The 18,956-nt window shown below is 54.4% G+C and overlaps 1 protein-coding gene and 1 pseudogene across 2 annotated transcripts in view; both read left to right on the top strand.

The window, feature by feature from the left end:
• Positions 1-479: 479 nt before the first annotated feature.
• The window catches only part of LOC122901197 (phospholysine phosphohistidine inorganic pyrophosphate phosphatase), a 121,458-nt gene continuing 102,981 nt past the window's right edge, over positions 480-18,956 (top strand). For both annotated transcript variants that reach the window (XM_044240693.1, XM_044240694.1), the window contains exons 1-2: positions 480-655; positions 17,465-17,652. In XM_044240693.1, coding sequence (XP_044096628.1) covers positions 531-655; positions 17,465-17,652 — 313 coding nt within the window. In that variant the 5' untranslated portion in view covers positions 480-530. The remainder of the gene's footprint in view (positions 656-17,464; positions 17,653-18,956) is intronic.
• LOC122901372 lies at positions 11,237-11,332 on the top strand (annotated as a pseudogene).

An 18,956-nucleotide genomic window follows, 5' to 3' on the forward strand; every position in this document is an offset into this window, starting at 1 on the left:
AGAGAGAGAGAGAATGAGAGGGGAGGTCAGAGGGAGAAGCAAACTCCCCATGGAGCTGGGAGCCCAATGTGGGACTTGATCCCAGGACTCTGCAACCATGGCCTGAGCCGAAGGCAGTTGCTTAGCCAACTGAGCCACCCAGGCACCCCAAGAAGTACTGATCTCTTTAATGCTTGCTACCTCTACAGGTGCCTCCTTATCTTGATTTGACTTGTTTTGGTTTTTAGGGAGACTGACTATTTCCCAGGGGCTTAATGTTTTGTTTTTCCTGCCTCTTGTCCACTGAGCTCTCCTGGGAAGATGGCTCCCATTTCGGGGGCGTGTGACCCAGGAACGGTGAGGCGGCACCCGGGAATCCCGGTTTGCGCCCCTAGGAGCCGGGTTTGCACCCGGCCCGCCCCACTGGCCCCGCCCCTCCGGGCTGCACAGCCCAGGACTACATTTCCCAGGCGCCCCTGCGCGGCGAGCCCGGCCGCAGTTCCCCGCCAGAGACTGGGACGCGCGGAGACTGAGGTGCCCGGCAGAGCGCGATGGCCTCGTGGGGCGAGCGGCTGGCGGGCGTGCGCGGGGTGCTGCTCGACATCTCGGGCGTGCTGTACGATGGCAGTGAGGACGGCGGCGTGCCGATCCCTGGCTCCGTGGAGGCGGTAGCGAGGTGAGTGCGTCCCGCCGGCCGCGGTGAGCGCCAGGCTCCGCTCAGCCGGGTCCCACCGGCGGTTTCTGGCCGCTGCCGGGGCGGAGCTGCAGCTCTGGCTCCGCCCCTCGCGCTGGGACCACCCCCCCATCCTGGCTGGACCCCCGCCGCCCCAACCCCCAACTTCCCTGCCTGACCCGGCAGCCCCTGACTTCCTGTGGCGGCTGAGCGCTTGGGATAGTGCTGGGCAGACTTGCAGTGCGCTGTAAGGGCACCGTCCACACGGATTTCCAAGACTTAGTGACAAAAACGGAAAGACCTTGCTTTATAGGGATAACATGTTGAAGTGATAATAATTTGATTACGTTAAATAAGATATATTAGATTCCACCTGTTTTTTACTTTTGCTAATGTAGTTACCGGAAAACTTTAAGATGTGCTGACATCATTTGTTGGGGGGGAGGGGAGGAGGAGGGCATCTTGCCCATCAAATCTCGTGCACAGAAGACCACGCAAGGACCACGGTTGGCACCATTGGACTCTCCGCTTTGTAATTGCCATTGGCAGGACAGGCCAGTGCTGCCATGATTTCAATGGGCAGCCAGGAAGGGCTAATTGCCCCGGACTTGGCTTCCTAGACTCACAGGTGGGAGGACCCTGGGTTAGTGGCCTGATCTCACTAGGATTCAGTTTACCTACCTGTAGCTGGTAGTTAAGTGAGCCTCTTGGTCCTTCTCAGGGAGCCCACCCCACTGGTCTGTACAGGAGCCAAACTGTCCTGTGTAGCAAAGTTGGAGGTGTTTGAGAGACCAGGAACTCAGAAAAGGGGTTCATAACCGCAAGGAGAACATGTGAAGGACGCCCAGTCCTAGGAGACTCCTGAGGGCCCCAGGAGCCTCATTTCCTGAAGTCCAGGTTTAAGTTCTACCCTTTGCCTTAGTTTCTATTTACCCTAAGGCTTCAGATGAACTCTGTCATAAACAAGAACATTATGCATTGGCATCTTTTTTTCATTGTTAGTTCATTCATTTTTATTGCCAACTAGGATTAGATCATATCGGTACATATATGCCTTAGCATCTTATGAAGCCAAGAACATTATGGGAGTGCCGCAGAGGGCATTGGCTGTTTTGGGGTTATGTGTACCTAGTGTGGGGAAGCACGAGGCCACAGTTTCAGGGCCATGACTGAGGCAGACAAGTCTTCATGGGGCTCATGTCTGTGAGGGAAATGGACAGTAAGTTGGATGCAGACAAGTAAACGTAAGATTGGCTGAAAAAGGGACAGAGGGGAGGTTGGACAGAGAGGGCATTGGACCCAACCAGAGGGTATGAAGGGCCGTCTGGACGAGGCACAGAGGAAGTGCATTCCGGCTAGAGGGAACAGCAGCTACAAAGGCCTAGCAGCAGAAGAGAGCTTGGCACATTCATGTTCAGGGAACCAAAGAGAGGGAGCATGGCTAGAGCAGGAACCTACCACGGAGAGGTGCCTGGATTTTATCCTGAGTGCAGTGGGGAGTCACTGAAGATTTCAGGCAGGAGCTTCGTGTGATCTGATGTATGTTTTAAAGAACTTGAAATGTGAAAGGTGAATCTGTGTAAGTACCAAACAAAGACAGAGATTTCCTTTGAAATCTTGGAGTAGAGGACCTTTATAATTATGCCCCCAAATCTAGAAATCAACAGAAAAAAACAAATCGACAGCCTAACAAAAAATGCACAAAAGATATAAACAGTTCACAAGGAAGAAAAAGCAAATGACCCCTAAGCATAGGAAAGATGTTCAGCCTTAGATAAAAGAAATGCAAATCAAAACTGTGTCAAGGTGCCTTTTTTCATCAATATGAGAAAACTGGCAAAAATGCACAACTTTGAGGGGTGCCTGGGTGGCTCAGTCATTAAGCATCTGCCTTCTGCTCAGATCATGATCCCAGGATCCAGGGGTCAAGTCCTGCATCAGACTCCCTGCTCAGAGGGAAGTCTGCGTCTCCCTCTCCCACTACCCCTGCTCGTGTTTCCTCTCTCACTGTGTCTCTGTCTGTCAAATAAATAAATAAAATCTTAAAAAAAAAAAAAAGCACAACTTTGAGCATACATTCTCTGGGTGAGTGTTTGTGGAAACAGACCCTGTCTTACATTGCTTGTGGAAGATCCGTTCGGCTTTCTCTCTCACCAGTTCCACTTCTGGAAATTGCCTTGCCTCATGCATGAGAAAGGACCTCCGTGCAAGGTCATTCATGAAAATAAGTTTTGAAATAGGAAAACACTGGAAAGAACTCAGATACGCACTGATAGGGGAGTATCATGGTCCATCCATCTATGCAAGGGAGTACCGTGTAGCACGAAGGGAACCAGTGTGCTGTCACATGGATGCATTGGCAGGGAAGACCAAAGCACAGAACCGGCGGCATGGTGGCTGTCGTTTGGGTGGAAAAGGCAGAAATGCAGGCCAGTGTTCCTGCTGCTGTGTTTGCTTAAGGCAGCTGGGGGAAGAGTTCACTGTTTGGAGAGCTGGGGACGGACAGCTGGGGAACGCTGGGTGGTTGCTTCTTCACTGTACGGCTTTGTGTATTAACTTTGTTTTTAATGTTTTTTTTGAGCCGTGTGAATATATCTCCCATTTGAGATTTTGAATGGCAAGTACTCTGTCAATTATATGTCCGTAAAGCTGGAAAAAAGGTTCCACCCCCCACCCCCCAATTTACAAGTATTTTAAGATCGTTCTAGTTGCAAAGTGGGGAATGTCCAGATGCTCTCGTCAGGAGAGAAAGCAGAGGAAGCATTTAGGAGGCCATTGTATGGTCCAGAAAGAGATGGTGGGGCAAGGATCAGGGAGGTGGCAGGAGGGGAGTGAATGAAAGAGATGTTTTGGAAGTAGGACCGAGAGGGCCTGCTGGTGTGGGGGCCTGGAGAAGAGGAAATAAAGAACGGCTCTCAGGGTCGGACTGGAGCACCCGAAAGGATGGAGAGGGTAAGGAAGGGGGTGCAGGGCAGGTGCTCTGATAGTTCATATGTACGTATGTCAAGTTCTTGGCCCAGTGCTGGTGCAGGATAGACCGTGACAGCACCATATGCATACATACATACATTTATTTCTTTAAGTTGTAGAATTTTTTATTGAGATAGAATTAACATACAATCTTCTGTTAGTTTCAGGGGAACAGCCTGTTGGTTCAGCAGTTACTCCGTGTTCAGCACGGTATGAATGGAGCCGCCAGCAGTCACCAGACAACATTGTTACAACATTATTGACGATATTCCCTGTATTTCTGAGCAGGTGAGGCTGCTCTCGGCTGCCTGGGCTGCCTGTTCTGTGCTCCATATCCGTGCTTGCCTCTCACTGTCTTGTGTGGTCCCCCTGACAGTCTGGGGTGGAGGGCGCTGTGCCTCCCCTTTACCACGGGAAGCCACTGCCGCTCAGGGCTTGCCAGGGTCTCAGCTGGGATGGCCCAAGGACCATGGGGACCCAAGTCTACCTGACTGCCAGCCGCTGTGCCCCAGCCATACTTGGAGTCCTTTGTGGGAGGAGCAACAGAAAAAAAAAAATCGACAGTCTAATAAAAAATGCACAAAAGATATAAACGGTTAGTTCACAAGGAAGAAAAAGCAAATGAGCCCTAAGCATAGGAAAGATGTTCAGCCTTAGTTAGATAAGAGAAATGCAAATCGAAACTGTGCCAAGGTGCCTTTGTTGCTTTATTGAGAAGCAACGGGTGTTGAGAAGGCAGCCGGTCCTGAGTAACGCAGCCCCCGCCGACACAGACCTGTCCGTGTCCAGCAAATGCGTGTGCCAATCGCAGGGCGTGGCAGTAAGGAGGGGTCCAGCCCTGTTGGCCTCCGTGGGTTCTGCACTGGTCCCTTCCCACCCATCCCCAGGAGGGTTTTGTTCTGATTTACTTTAACTCAGGCTGATTTAAGTAGCTGGGCTGTCTCTGGTAGCAGCTGTACCCTAGAAGTCGAACAGCTGTGTGACGTCAATCTTAAAATACATCAGAACCAGTTTTGTGACTGAGAGGGGGATTGCCTTCTCCAGAGCATGTGGGGTTGTTTTCGCTGGGGAGACATAGCGCTCCTTATCCTGGGAGATTTTATCATCGTGCTGCCCAGGGTCCTGGAGAGCTAATGGCCTCGTCCCTCTGAAACCTCAGGGGCTCCCAGGCCACAAGACCAAGTCCCCATGCCTCCTCCTGGTCTGCTAGGGCCTTCTCAAGTGAGCTTGGTGGCCCCTTGTCCACTGCCTTCCCACCTAATCCCGTTGCTGCCAGTTGCAAAGACTCCTGGGTAGGGTTTTCACTCATGAGCCTCTTTGTGGCCAAGCACCCATCGAGCGCACCCCAGTGCGCTCTGGGTCTCTGGACATCCTTCCCTCTTGGGCTCTTCTGCTCAGCCTCCAGGGGCCCACTCATCACTCCCAAGCCTTCCTTGTGGGTGGCCGCGGGCAGGCACAAAGCCCAGGGCCCAGACGCTCAGTGGTAGTGAGTGTGGTGCTGGAAGGTGCCCCCTGCTTTTGGAGTTTTCCATGGGAATGTTTCACACATGCCGCATGACCCTGTTTTGTAGCGCCTGAGCCAAGCGTGGACTCTCCGAGGAACCTTTTATGGAACAGGCCTGCTTGTCAAGGTGAAGGACGCTGTGCCCTGTGTGTTTGGCTGCTTTCTATAGTGTTTGTAGCCATGGAGAGGGGTTTCTTTACAACCTGCACTGGGTGGCCTCCTTGATATGCAAGGCTCACTTTGATGTCCCGAGGAGCTCAGTGGAAGTCCCTGGGGTGAGAGCAGCTGCAGAGGGCCAAGCATGATGGGGAGGAGACGAGGTTCTGGGGGACCGCTCAGCCCCCAGCAGCCCCCCAGCACCACAGGCTCCCAGCAGCACCATCATTTGAGGAACCCAAGGGGAACGACTGACTATTCTTCTTCCTAGACTTTTTGCAGTGACATGTTTGTCCCCAGGTTTTCTAAAAGGTTCCCACTGTTTTGGGGACATGGAGCACATGCAGAGGATAAGCCCTGCTTTCCAGAGCCATGTGGACCACAGTCATAGTGGTCACCAGCGATTGCGGGGGGCCTGTCGGGTCCCAGCTGGGTGTTTGACTGCATAGCTGCTTTCCCAGCCCATCCCCAAGTAGGGATTTCGGGCCCCTTTTCAAAGGGACGGAGGCCCAGAGATTCAGCAACTGGCCGAGGTGGAAAAGGTGGCTGGGCCAGGTTAACCCCTGGGTTCTTGTGACTCCAAGGCCTCCGTGTCCCGCTCAGCACCATGCTGCCTCTTGGTAGGCGTTTGCTCCTTCATTCACTTCCAGCCGGCAAGTGTCTACCGAGCACTTCTAAACTGACAGGACCCACGGCTGGGAAGGAGGCAGAGGGACAGTTGGGAGAATCAGTGTAAAGGGCGCTTGGGAAGACCCGTATCTGATGGGGGGAGACCCAGCCGGCAGGAAGCTGGGGAGCTGGGGTGGGGGAGCGTAGCCTCGCGGGTCTGTTGCGGTTGCGCTGGGGTTTGTAGATGTCATCGGCGCCAGGAGTGTCCCCGATGGAACCAAAAGCCCAGGCCTCGGAGGCCACGCTGGCTCCTTCCTGGAGCTGCTGGGGGCAGTGCTGCCAGGCGCTCTTACTGCACTAGGATTGGTGGGCGGGCGTGGTAATGGGACATCTGTAACCAGCCCGGGGTGCCCCCAACGGGCCCTTTATTGGAGCCCATTCTTGGGCATTTGGGCTCTCCCGGGGGAGCCATTCAGAGGCAGGGCCGGGCCCAGCGGGGGCTGCAGGGGCCGGCCCGGGGGCTGGCCGGCACAAAGGAGAGCCCCGGAGGCATCTGCATGTGAAAGGCAGGTGGGCATTTACTGCATCCTGTCTCCGGCCACTAAAGCACAGCTGCTCGGCCCAGCCCTTTTGTGGCCGGCGGAAGGGAGCAGGCCTGAGCCCAGGGCCGCTTCATAAAGCAATTCCCACCCAGGGCCGCCAGACCCACAACCCATCCTTCCAGGTGGGGCCTCTCAAGCCCCAGGGTGTCCCGGAAGCCCTGGGACCCTCTTGACTCCGAGGCCCCTCCCAGCAGGTTTTTGTGGCGACGGACGGGGCCAGGGGCACCTTGTCCAAAGTCGCCAGCCTGCAGACCTCAGGACCAACCCTTCCGTCCCTCCCCTCCTCAATGCTGGGCCGCCGGGGCTGAGCATCTGGGCCTAGGAGTGGTGATAGCAAGAGCTTCGACGGACTGTGGGGCCTTACCTTCGGGGGTCTCGTCCCATCACCTGCCAGAGGAGGCCCTTTGGGGATATCGGAGGGAGGAGGCTGCTTGTTTGAGCTTGTCAAGGCCAGCAGGAGCTTGCCTCACTCAGCCCCGACCTGGGACAAGGTGTGTTTTGACAAGATCACCCTGCTGAAGATGGGCTCTGCCTGAGCAGACTGGGGATGGGGGCCCTGGGGGGCTTCCTGGAGGAGGGGAAACGCGAACCAGTCCTTGAAAGATGACAAAGTACCTGCTGCCATTTCGGGTGGCGGGGCGGGGCGGGGGGCTCCTCCTTGTAAACAGTCCTGACTAGGGCATGAAGGTGCGGAGTAGAGTCCGGACCCTTCTGTCACCAGGCCTGACCCACGCATTCCCCACCGGGTGAGGGGGTGGGAACAACCACACCACTTCCTCTCCATTCCCCCCAAATCACAGAGGACTGGAAGGCCCAGAGCCTCCCTTTCCTGACATGGCATCCTCCTTGCCCCCTGCCCCACACCCCTGCCTCCTCTGCCCTGGTGCTCACAGGTCACTGGGGGCTGAGTCCCTGCAGATCCCGAGCCAGAACTTTCCAATCTTCCGTAGCCTCAGAGCATTTATTTCCCAAAGAAATCCGCGGTAGGAACTGCCCCCCACCACCGTCATTAAAAAAATAAATAAATAAGAGAACAGTGTTTGACAAATGTATATTTTCTCTCTTCAAATCTATAATTGATGATGAAGCCAGTCAGTGAAAATGATCAAAGTATTTTGATGAATAACGATATTCAAGTCAGGACCAGTGGACAGCCCAACAGTTTATTTTATTTTACTTATTTATTTCAAAGGTTTTATTTATTTATTTGACACAGAAGGCAAGCAGGAGAGGAGAGCCAGCAAAGGAAGGGAGCGGCAGGGAGGAGGGAAGCAGGCTCCCCGCTGAGCAGGGCTCCATCCCACAACCCTGGTGTCTGACCTGAGCTGAAGGCGGAGGCTTAATTGACTCAGGCACCACCCGGGCGCCCCAGGTTATTTTTTAAAGATTTTATTTATTTATGTGTGAGAGAGAGGACAAGCAGGGGGAGGAGCAGAGGGAGGAGAGGGAGAAGCAAGTTCCCCACTGAGCAGGACACCTGGTGTGGGTCTCGATCCCACGACCCTGGGACCATGACCTGAGCCCAAGTCAGACACTTAACCGACTGAGCCAGCCAGGCGCCCCGACAGCACACAGTTCCTCTGTTCATGCCTCTGTAGGAGTGGCTGGGAAACAAGGGGCACGTCCAGCAGGACAAGAGGAGGAAATAGATTGCGGTTCGCCCAGACCATGATTCTGCCACTGTTTGATGTTGACATTAGTTTATGTCACATACATTTTTTTTTAAAAGATTTTATTTATTTATTTGATAGAGATCACAAGTAGGCAGAGAGGCAGGCAGAGAGAGAGGGGGGAAGCAGGCTCCCCGCTGAGCAGAGAGCCCGATGTGGGGCTCCATCCCAGGACCCTGGGATCATGACCCGAGCCAAAGGCAGAGGCTTTAACCCACTGAGCCACCCAGGTGCCCCAATTTATGTCACATAAATGTTGTATGTGGTCAGTAAAACATGTTCTAGAATAATGTGTATGAAATACCAATTTTGTCCAGAAAGATAAAGGAGGCCGACAATCCGCACAGTTCGGAGGGAGAGCAGTAGAGACGTGCACCTGACCCACACGGCGGGAAACTGAGACATGTTGGAGGGGGGCGTGAGGCCGCACGGGACAAGAGCTGTTTCTTGGGTTCCCATCTCAGCACAGGTGGGCAGGGTCAGCATACGGAAATCAAGGGCAGCCGGGCAGGTGGTTCTGGAAGAGAGTTAATGGTTTACCCCAACATTGCTGCCTCTGGTAGGAAGCCCCTCAGATTAGGAGGGCATCGTGGCTTGGGTTACTCAGGAGGCCTACAAAAGGAGTTGTGAACACTGCCCCCCCTGCCCGTGTTGCCCCTAGCACCCCAGGGATGTACGGAGAAGCCATATTGGCAAACCCAGCCTCAGCCCTGCCTGTAGAGGTGTGAAGGGCAATTTCCCCGGACCATGGGGCCGACAGGATGTATAGAGAAGGAACCAGAGACTCAGAGAGCCTGGCTTGAGGATGCCTCACTGAGAGGGAGAGTCGGTGCCACTTCCTACCTGTCACCTAAAAGAAGGATGGTGTCGGCTTTTGTAGGTGAGGGCCTGGATTTTGAATCCCAACTCTGTCCTGTGATTGTGATGGAATCTTGGGCAGGTTTCATAGCCGTTTTGTGCCTCAGTTTCCCGTGTGCATCACGGGGGGTAAGTTAAGTAGGACATTTTCTCTGAAACCACCATTTTACTTGTGCTACCTCTAGGAGCTAAAGGAGCATTTTGTGGCTTGAACAGTCAGATGATGGGGAAGGGGTGGTTCTTTTGCAAATACAAGAAGTCTTTCTGTTGTTGAACTTGGTGCTGATTCCACCCAAAATCACTGAGCTGTGCTCAGGTTGTATTTCTCACATTTGTATACGTTTTCATGAGGCTGGTTCGTAATAGAGGGTTCTCTTCTGTGCTCTGGTCCTGGGTGAGGCACCCAGCCCCTCTGAAGCCTAGGTCCTCATCTATAAATGCGGACAGAGACCTGTTTCCCAGATTGTCTTGAGAAGTCACTGGGAGCCTGTGGGTGGTGCCCTGGGCAGCTGGGGGAGGCCCTGGCAGCCAGTCCCTGGGAGCTGTTGTGGCTATTGTTGGGGTTCCCTTTGTCTCGGGTGCCACAGGATGTTTGCCCTAGCCTCCCTTCGCTGGATTGAATGTTGCCCTCTTTTCTTAGTGGTGCTCTCTGGGCTCCCTACCTCCTGGCCCCAGTTCCTGGGGCTTGTGGCTTCCTGTGAGACTGCCTGCCTCCAAGGCCCAGATGTCCCCAGCCCAGGCTTGCCAGACACATAAATTTTGTGGTTGGTACTGTCAGTCTACACTGGCACATTCTGAGTCTTTGCAGCATGCTAGGTGCTTCTGATATGGTTTGTAAGTGTCACATTTGCAACAGCCCTGTCCTGCTGCTAGTGTCCCGTTTTACAGATTTGCAAACTGAGATGGGAGAGTCCGGTCAGAAGCCTCAGCCACACAGTCAGAGGTGGTGGAGGTGCGGTAGGCACGTCGCTTTCTGAGTCAGGCTGCCCCCTCCTGTCACCTCGCCCTGGGTGTGCCTGGCCTCTATCCCCTGCTGCTCCTGGCCCAGACCAGCCTGTGATGGCTGGTGACTGGCTCTTCAGGGTTGGAGAGTCGTCCGAAGAACCAACAGCGCCTCAACACATGCCCTCGGGTACCTTGCATCCCTCTGCACCCCAGTCTCCCGCTGTGAGGTGAGCCGTTGGTGGAATCCTGTTGAACCTCTCCTCTGGTTTCTAGATTCCCTGCACTTGATTTTAAGTTGTGTTTATTAATAAATAGCACACTGATGTCTGTGGACTCAGCATTCCCCTTTGCTCTGAGCTCTGAGACTCAGGCAGGTGAGAGAGAACGTGTTGGGTGGTGAGGCAGTCACAGGCACCGGGAGGAGGTACCTCGTGTTTCTTAAGGGCCCTGGCTTTGGAGCCTGCCCAGTGTCTATCTGCCCTCGTCCCTATTCCCTGAGGTCACTGGCCAGCTGGCCCGACTGAGAGGCCCAGCCAGGGCCCGTCCATGTGCATCACCTTGTCCCTTGTTCCTTCTCTTCTTTCTGTCCATACTTTGGACTCTGTTTCTTGCCTGGGCTCTGACAACACAGTGATGTGCATTGCTGCCCCCAGAATGTCAGATGGAGAATGGGGAGGGACCCTGCAGTGGGGGAGCGGCTGGCTGTCAGCCGAGCACAAAGCTCTGCTGCATCTGGAGGGAAGGGGGGAGGTGCGGCGGGCCCAGCTCGACCTACTGGCAGAAGCTGTTACTGGTGCCCCTTGGTGTTCCTGGTCTGATGGTGACACCCGCATGTGGGACGGCTCATGGCATGCCCAGTCCTGGAGAGAGCAGAAGACCAGGCACTGGGATTACCCCATATCATGGCCAGGACTCCGGGACCCCAGGAGTCTGACCTTTAGATGCTTGGCATTCGAAGTTGCAAGTGCAGGACCCCAGCTGGGGAGCCAGACCCTGTTCTCATGGGGGCAAAATCCCTTCTGCTGCTGCTCCAGCCGCAGGGCAGCTCCCTGACCCCAGCTGATGCCTGTCACTGGGCCGCGGGGACCTGGTCTGAGTCCCTCCCTGAGTCAACAGGGCGCCTGTTGGTACGTGCCAGTGACGGTGCAGGAAATGCGGGAATCACTGCAGGACTGTTCCTGCTCCGCTCGCAGGATCCTGTTTGACCCTCTATTTTTTTTTTTTAAAAATGGGGTTCTTAGAGCAAATAAGTACTTTGCAGGATTCACTTCTTAATTCTTGGCCTTTTGGCTAAGATCAAGTGTATTATCTGTTCTTATCAATTTAATATCTGCTACGTCCTCTCTCAGAGTTGTTTTCAAGCTCTGCGGCTTTCCAGGAGAGAGGGCGGCTGGCATAGCCACACCCCGGCTGAGGGTCACGTCCGGGGTCGCGTCCGGGTGCCATTAGGGGGGCTGACACTGATGCTTCGCCAAGGGCCTTGACCAGGCACTGCCACCCGCGTTCTGGTTCATGACAGCCCCCTGAGGTGTCATGAATGTCCTTTCATTTATCTGCTGCATTTCCCCTTATAGTAGTCATAGGGACCCCTGCTCCGCCGGGGAACATCAGGAGTTGTGGCACCAGGGGCAGAGCAGGTTGAGACAGGAATGGGGGGACTCCGTTTCCTCAACCTCCACGTCCCCTCTCCTCCCGCTGTTTCTCCTGTGTCCTGGTGGATGTTCTCGCTGGCATGGAGTGAACCCTCACAGTGTGGCAGGCCCATGCAGGCACATTGCGGGTCTCGCTGAAGCCTCACAGTATGAGACAGGACAGGTGCTGTGGTCGTCCCCATTTTACAGATGAGGAGACTGAGGCACACAGAGAAGGGAGAGCTCGCTAAAGGTCCCACAGCTGTTAAGTGGCAGAGCCACAGTCATCCACAGTCATCAGACTTCAAAGTGCCTCCATCCACAGTCAATATTCATCAGACTTCGAAGTGCCTCCTTGTCCCCACTGGGCCCCCTGGCCTGCTGCCTGGCCGTAGAGCGTCTTCGGGCATGGCTGTTCCGTCTGGTCCATAGCCTGTGTGAAGGAGTGACTCACTCCAGCACCGTGTGCGTAGGCTCAGTCTCGCGTTCATCTGTCTGGACGCATTTGGCTCCCTTACGCTTTCTCCTCTGGAATTCTCTAGACCTTGCACTGAAGAATTAGACACAGTAGGGAGGCGATACTGCCCACGGGCAGGATTAGCTTGGAGCATGGGGTTTATTCCTGAGGTTCTCTGGATGCAAGGCAATGTTGTTCCTTTATGATGCGTGGGCCCATCAGATCTGGAATTCAGATTAGTTAGGGAATTCCCATGGAAAAGCATTGCTACTCTCCAAGGGCTGTGAAAGCAGAGCTGAAGATGGGCTCTACCTGAGCAGACTGGGGATGGGGGCCCTGGGGGGCTTCCTGGAGGAGGGGAAACATGAACCAGTCCTTGAAAGATGACAAAGATTGGGCTGTAGAGGAGGGTCAGCAGACTCTGGGTGACTTGAGCCCTCCGTAGGGCATACGAAGGTGACAGCTTCCCAAGAGCTGGTGGGGGGGTGGGGGGTGGGGAATGGAGTGAGGAGGGAGGATGGGCCCAGTTGGGAGGGCCTTGTCTGGGGCAGCCTTCTTGCCCCCTGGTGGCGTCCCCTCCCAGCCCCTCTGGCGAGCCGGAGAGGGCAGCAGGCTGTGGAGCTGTGCCAAGGTCGGTCAGGATGTCCAGTAATCGCCTTAGCGCTCTACCTGCTTCGGAGCCATAATGAGAGGGTTTCCATTATTTTCGGGTGAGCGCCCCTGGCAGATGCCGACAGCCAGCAGCTGTGTGAGGTCCGAGGTGATTTGCAGGGGACCAGTTCGTGTGACGCACAGTAATTGCACCAGGCGGGTTTGTCCTGTCCTGCTGGGATGAGGTAAAGGTCAGTTCAAAGATCCGGCGTGGCCACAGGATGTGGGGGCAAATCCCACTCCCGTGGGACTCCTGGGAAGGGGGCAGTGGGCTGAAGTGGTGGCCAGGGTCTCAGAGGGACGATCTGGTCTGCACTCCACTGTGGGATGTCAGGGTCCTGTGGGAGGACACGTGTGCCAGGCATTCTTGGGAGAAGAGGAGAGAAGCAGACTTCCCGCGGAGCAGCTGAGCAGGGAACCGGATGGGCTTGATCCTAGGACCCTGAGATCGTGATCTGAGCCAAAGGCAGACGCTTAATTGACTGAACCACCCAGGCGCCCCCGCTGGTGGCCTAAGGACAGTAATCCCTGTCCTCTCACACCCCCACCCTGACGACCTCACTTAGCCCTCCTTGCCTCCTCAGGGCTTTAACACAGGGATCTGCCAGGCAGGTGTGTTTGTGTGTGTGTGTGTGTGTGTGTGTGTGTGTGTGTGTGTGTAATGCAGCTCGGTCCACAGCAGTGGCCGTTCAGGGCCTTCCCTTCATTGCTGACCACTCACCTCTCACTCTCTCCCCCATACACACTCATGTGTGCCCCGCACGCACCTGGACCTGGGTCTTGCCGGGGGCACAGTACTCCCTTTACTGGAAACATGCAGGTCTGCACACGCCAGCACGTAGCTGCCTTCGCCCCCCCCCCCCGCCCCGCCCCGCACCGGGCCGGTTTACAGCCTGCGGGCTCTGCTGCTTACCAGCTGTGTGGTTTTATCGGTCTCTGCCCCTCAGAGCCTCCGTTTTGGCATCTCTAGAATGGGGACAGTGGTGCTGGTCGCTGGGCTCAGTACTCAGGCAGCTGGTGCTCTGCACTGACTGTGCGCCGGGCACTGGCCCGGGGACATGTGTAGGAAAGAAAGCATGTGGTTCTGGACCAAATCAAGTCCCAGACACTGAGTCCCGAGGCAGGACTTAATGTAATGTTGTAGTCACGCTTTACTCCGCTAATAAACCATGCTTTTATAATTTTCAGTGACTACGAGAAATAGAGGGGACTTGGGACTCATCCCAAATGGTCAGAAAGGGGGTGCCGTCAGTGGGGGGGCATGGATGAACAGAGCCACAGGGGGGGGACTCCCCACACGTTTTGCACTAGATGTTTTTCAAGGGCTGATTTGATCCTAAAACGAGTACTTTGATTTTAAATACATGTCTTAGGAACTTCGGTAGTTATTTCAAAGGAGACCCGTGGCTGAAGTGTCCCGAAGTGAGTTGTGTTATTTACACGTTTGTCAGCGGCATCTGAAGTCGCGTTCTGAATAGCAGATGTGAGGCACTGTCATCTCACTGTCACACCGATTGTTCACTGTTCTGAGAAGGTCACATCATAATTCATTAGCAATAATTAGTCCCCGGACACCCGTGCACTTCTTCACTCAACTGCTCCATTAATTTGGGTGCGAATCACACATTCCCGGTGCCAATCAATGAAGATCTGTCTGTGATGCACAAGGTGATGCTATTAGTTACAATATATTAACTGCCTAATTTAAAAATACAAAAGCTGTCTTTATGAAGGGCAATTAACCACTAAGCGTAATTGATCATTCATAACTCTCTGATTAGGAAAGACAAATATTAAGAAAGGACTGAACCACCTGGGCTGTTGATTAAGACATGGTTAGCCTCAAAGTGTGTGTTCACTCTGTTGTTGGTCAGTCTACAGATTTCTTTTCAGGTGGCACTTGTCAGCTCCAGGGCTTGGAGGGTCGTCACAACGAAGGAGCACCTGCCTGTGTCCAACGGGGCTTGGAAGGGGGCTACAGGGGCACCCTTGGGAGCGGCAGTAGGTGTGGTCAGTGTGGTTCTAAGGAAGGTTCCCTCTCACCGGCTGTCATTTGGATTTTCCGTTACTCGGTCATTCAGCAAACGGGAGCCTGCCGTGTACCAGCCCAGTGTGAAGCACGGATGCCGAGGAGAATGGACCAGATGTCACTGCTGACCTCATGGAGCCCATAGGTCTGGGAGAGAAACAATAAACAAAGATATAAGTCAGACACTTGGAGATCTTGGCTAACGTTACAAAGGAAGAAAAATACAGCCAGAGCTAGGATAAGGACAGTGTGACACAGGGTAGAGAGGGGGACACTGGACAGACCTGCCACCTTTTCCGAGTTCTGTTATCACTAAGGAGCATTGAATTTGGAGCTCCCTCCACCCCGGGATGGAACAGATTGCCTGAGGCACCCCTACCCGCTCAGTGACCCTCCTCTTCAGCCTCATTTTCTGGCCCAGCTTCAATTTACCCAAGGCTGCTCAAAGATTCTGAACGCGACCAGGGCCTATACTGCACCTGTTTCTCCCTCTGTTCCCCCCCCCCCGCTGCCTAATCAGTTCTTCAAGATTCGAGTTGGATCTGGCTCTTCTGAGAAGCCTTTTCTGAGACCCCATCCTGGGAGGAGACCTTTCCTACCTTTGGCTTTGTAGGGTGGCTACGGTGTGTGCTTCCTGTTTCTGACTCCATATCGGTTCCAGGATCCGTGTTGGGGTCAAGTAGAACTTAGCCCATGTCCCTAGTGTCTCAGATCCAGGAAGAGGAATAGAAAGTTCCTGACCTTCCGAGACTCAGTGTCCTCACTCATAAAGCAGGATAGAAAGCATGTCACTGCCAGGGTTGAGACAGAGTTGCATTTTTACCGGGGGTCTCCCTTATTTGGCCAAACAGAGGTTGATTTCAAGTCCATAGTTCTGAGTAACTGGGTCTACTCTGTGTGTTGCCTCTGCACAAGAGCACAAAATTGGAACACGTATCTCTTATACAGGGTATTTATTGATAAATGCTAAATGATAAATTATGCACTTAACACTGGATCAGATATATTATTTATATTATAAAAATGTAAAAGTTGAAAGGATGGCTGAAAAGTAAGGTGTCTTCTGCACATTTGGAGACCGCGGGCATGGCTGTGTCAGAGACCTGTTTGCAAACAGCGCGAGGGGACAGTTAGTGCCCTCAGGTTAGTTTTCCTAACGTTTCCCAGACCTCCTGACTTGTAGCCTGGCGTCTGTTCCGTGATGCCACACTGCGACTCTGTGCAGATGTCGAGTAGGACTGCCGTCTTTTTTTTTTTTTTAAGATTTTATTTATTTATCTGACAGAGAGCGAGATCACAAGTAGGCAGAGAGGCTGGCAGAGAGTGAGAGAGGAGGAAGCAGGCTCCCCGCTGAGCAGAGAGCCCGATGCGGGGCTCGATCCCAGAACCCTGGGATCGCGACCCGAGCCGAAGTTAGAGGCTCTAACCCACTGAGCCACCCAGGCGCCCCAAGTAGGACTGCCGTCTTGCTCTGGCTTGTCTAGGGAGGGCTGTGTGTTCTGGACCCATGGGGACATCTGCCATCAGAATGGGTCCCTGGCTTGTGGGCTCCGCTGTGCCAGCCCCTTTTCCTGCGCATCCCGAGTCCACTCTTCCCTCTGTTGGAGGCTGTTTCTTTGCCTCCTGGCCCCCACCTGCCTCTTCATCCTGTTCCAGTCCTTCAAAGCACCTCCCTGTGGCTCCAGCCGGAGCCTGCCTGTGGTCAAGGTTACAATTCTGTGCACTGGTCCCCAGCCAGGCACTTAGTGTTGCGGGAGGGTTGGATATTATAGCGTTTGGGACCTCTTTCGGCATCTGCTTGTGGTTTGCATTCCGAGAACCTGGCCAAGTGCAGCCGGGGTCCTGGGAGCTCAGGAGAGAAGAAATGTGGGCACGGCTAGGTCTCAGGGTCTTGTTAGGTTAATCCTGGGCTTGCAGGGGCTACCTGGGTCCTATCTGTCCATCCCGGGATCGTTCCTATACCTGATGACCATCTGGCAAACTTTTCTTTGGCGACAGCAATGAGAAGACACACGCAAACTTGGTGTCTCAGCCTTTGTTCTTAGGGGAAATATGGATGCGGAGGTAATTAGGCACACGTAGCCCCGTGCCCAGTGGAAGTGCTGATCACGGTGGAACGGTCCGGAGAAACTGCTGCGGACGTTCATGGGAGATCTCTAGCCAGGCCGAGAGGGACGGAGTGATGGAGGGGAGATGTCCGGTGCGTCTTGGGAGGTGGGAGAATCGGCACATGTAGAGAGGTGCCATGTCCCAGGCAGGAGTGGAGATGTGTCCCAGGAGAAGGAACAGAGATGTGTCCCAGGCACAGCGTGGGTGTGTGTCACAGGTAGAAGGAGTGAAGGAAATGTGTCCCAGGTGAAGGCCAGAGTTGTGTGTCAGATGAAGAGGTGGGGGGGGGTATCTCAGGCCACGGGAGTGGGGACAGAGATATGTCCCAGGTGGGGTGTCCCAGGCCGAGGGAGTGGGGACATGTCCCCAGCAACAGGCTCAGTGCAGATGGAAAGGAGGGTTGTGGGCAGGGTCGGGGTTCCCTGGAAAGGGTCAGCTCCAGCTCAGCAGCTCCCGTCCAGACCCCGGGGTCAGCCGAAACTGGCTTCAGGGAGCCACCGTGGTCTGGCCCACGTTGGCGGTCCTGATTGCCCTTGGGAAGTGACTTTCCAGCTTCCTCCCCGGAGGCCCAGTGCTCCAAGTGCTGACGGCACCCTCTGCCTGTCGTGTTCCCACTTCCAGACTGAAGCGGTCACAGCTGAAGGTGAGGTTCTGCACCAACGACTCGCAGAAATCCCGGGGAGACCTGGTGGGGCTGCTTCGGCGCCACGGCTTCGACATCTCCGAGAGCGAGGTGACTGCCCCCGCCCCAGCCGCCTCTCTGATCCTGAAGGAGCGAGGCCTGCGGCCACACCTGCTTGTCCAGGATGGTAGGCCTGCCGGGCCCTGGGCTTGGTCGGGGTGACGGTGCCTCCTTTCCAGGTGGGGGCCAAGGGAGGGCGTCCTTCTGACCTGGGCCAGACCACTGGGGAGGACTCGAACGCTTGGCACCTGCCGCTGGTGCTCATAGGCCTGTGGGATGGAAACCTCGTGGGCTCCCTGCTGCGGACAAGTCCCCTTCCACCCCTGGCTGAGTACTGGAGGGTCTTTAGAAGCAGGTTCCAGATGGAACAGTTTCCAAGGAGGAAACCTCTGAGCCTGATTTCTTTGATCTAGAATGGACCAGAGGGGCAGGGAATCGCCACAGGGGCAAACTCCTAGCTTCTAGGGCTTGTGGGGCAGGAGATGGGCGGGGAAGGAGGCTGAGGGGCTCCACTGAAGTCTGTAGGTTTCTGTCTGCCACACCCCATCCCCCACTCCCCCTACCTCCCCCTCCACCGTCCCCCAACCCTAAACTTGATCTCTATTTGTGAAAACCAGCCCTACTTTCTGGCAAATGGCACAAGGTTTATATCCTGATCTTTGTCTGAATGCAACGAAAGAGACATTTTGACCCTCCTTGGGGAGTTTTTCTGGGAAGTGGAAGGAGCGGTATTATTGGGTGCCTTCTGAATATTTAAAAAGAAGACACATAAGCAGAGCTTCGGAATTCAGGACACTTCCCTGTCATTGCACTGAGCCCTCCTTCTTTCCCTGCACTGGGTATTTTTATTTACAAACCACGGCAGAAGCAAGCATATTCTTCTGCCTCCTGGCAGGAGAGGGGTCCCCCCCAAGCTTGAGAGAGCTCCCTGAAAGGCTCGAGTGTCCAATCCAGAGCTCTGGTGCCGGTTGAGGGCAATATGCCCAGCCTTTAGAAAGCCTCTTTCTCAAAACCCTTCCTCTGTGATCTAGGATCTCTGCCAATGTCTTCAGAACAGGTCCTCAAGGAAGGAGAAGAACTTAAGAAAGAAAATCCCCACCCCCGGGGCAGAGGGAGGAATGGGGTGAAATGTGCTGGGAAGGGGAAGGAGATTCAGTGTTTGTCCAGAGGGGCATTGATCGCTACGGGAGCTTGTGCAAGCCGGAGGGGAAGCCCGGTGCCCTCCTCAGCCATACCCCTGCATCTCTCTTCCATTAATATGCCTGTCTCCAGACTTGGAATCTTTTCCCAAGTTTTACTGTTGATGAATTCCACCCCCAACATTTTATTATGACATTTTCAAACATACAGCCAAGCTGAAAGAATTGTGCTCAGAATAATTTGTATGTGGTCTCCTTGGCTTTACTAGTGATGTTTTACTCTGATGTTTTA

The sequence above is a fragment of the Neovison vison genome, chromosome 2 (assembly GCF_020171115.1).
Source record: "Neovison vison isolate M4711 chromosome 2, ASM_NN_V1, whole genome shotgun sequence".
Classification (NCBI taxonomy): Eukaryota; Metazoa; Chordata; class Mammalia; order Carnivora; family Mustelidae; genus Neogale; species Neogale vison.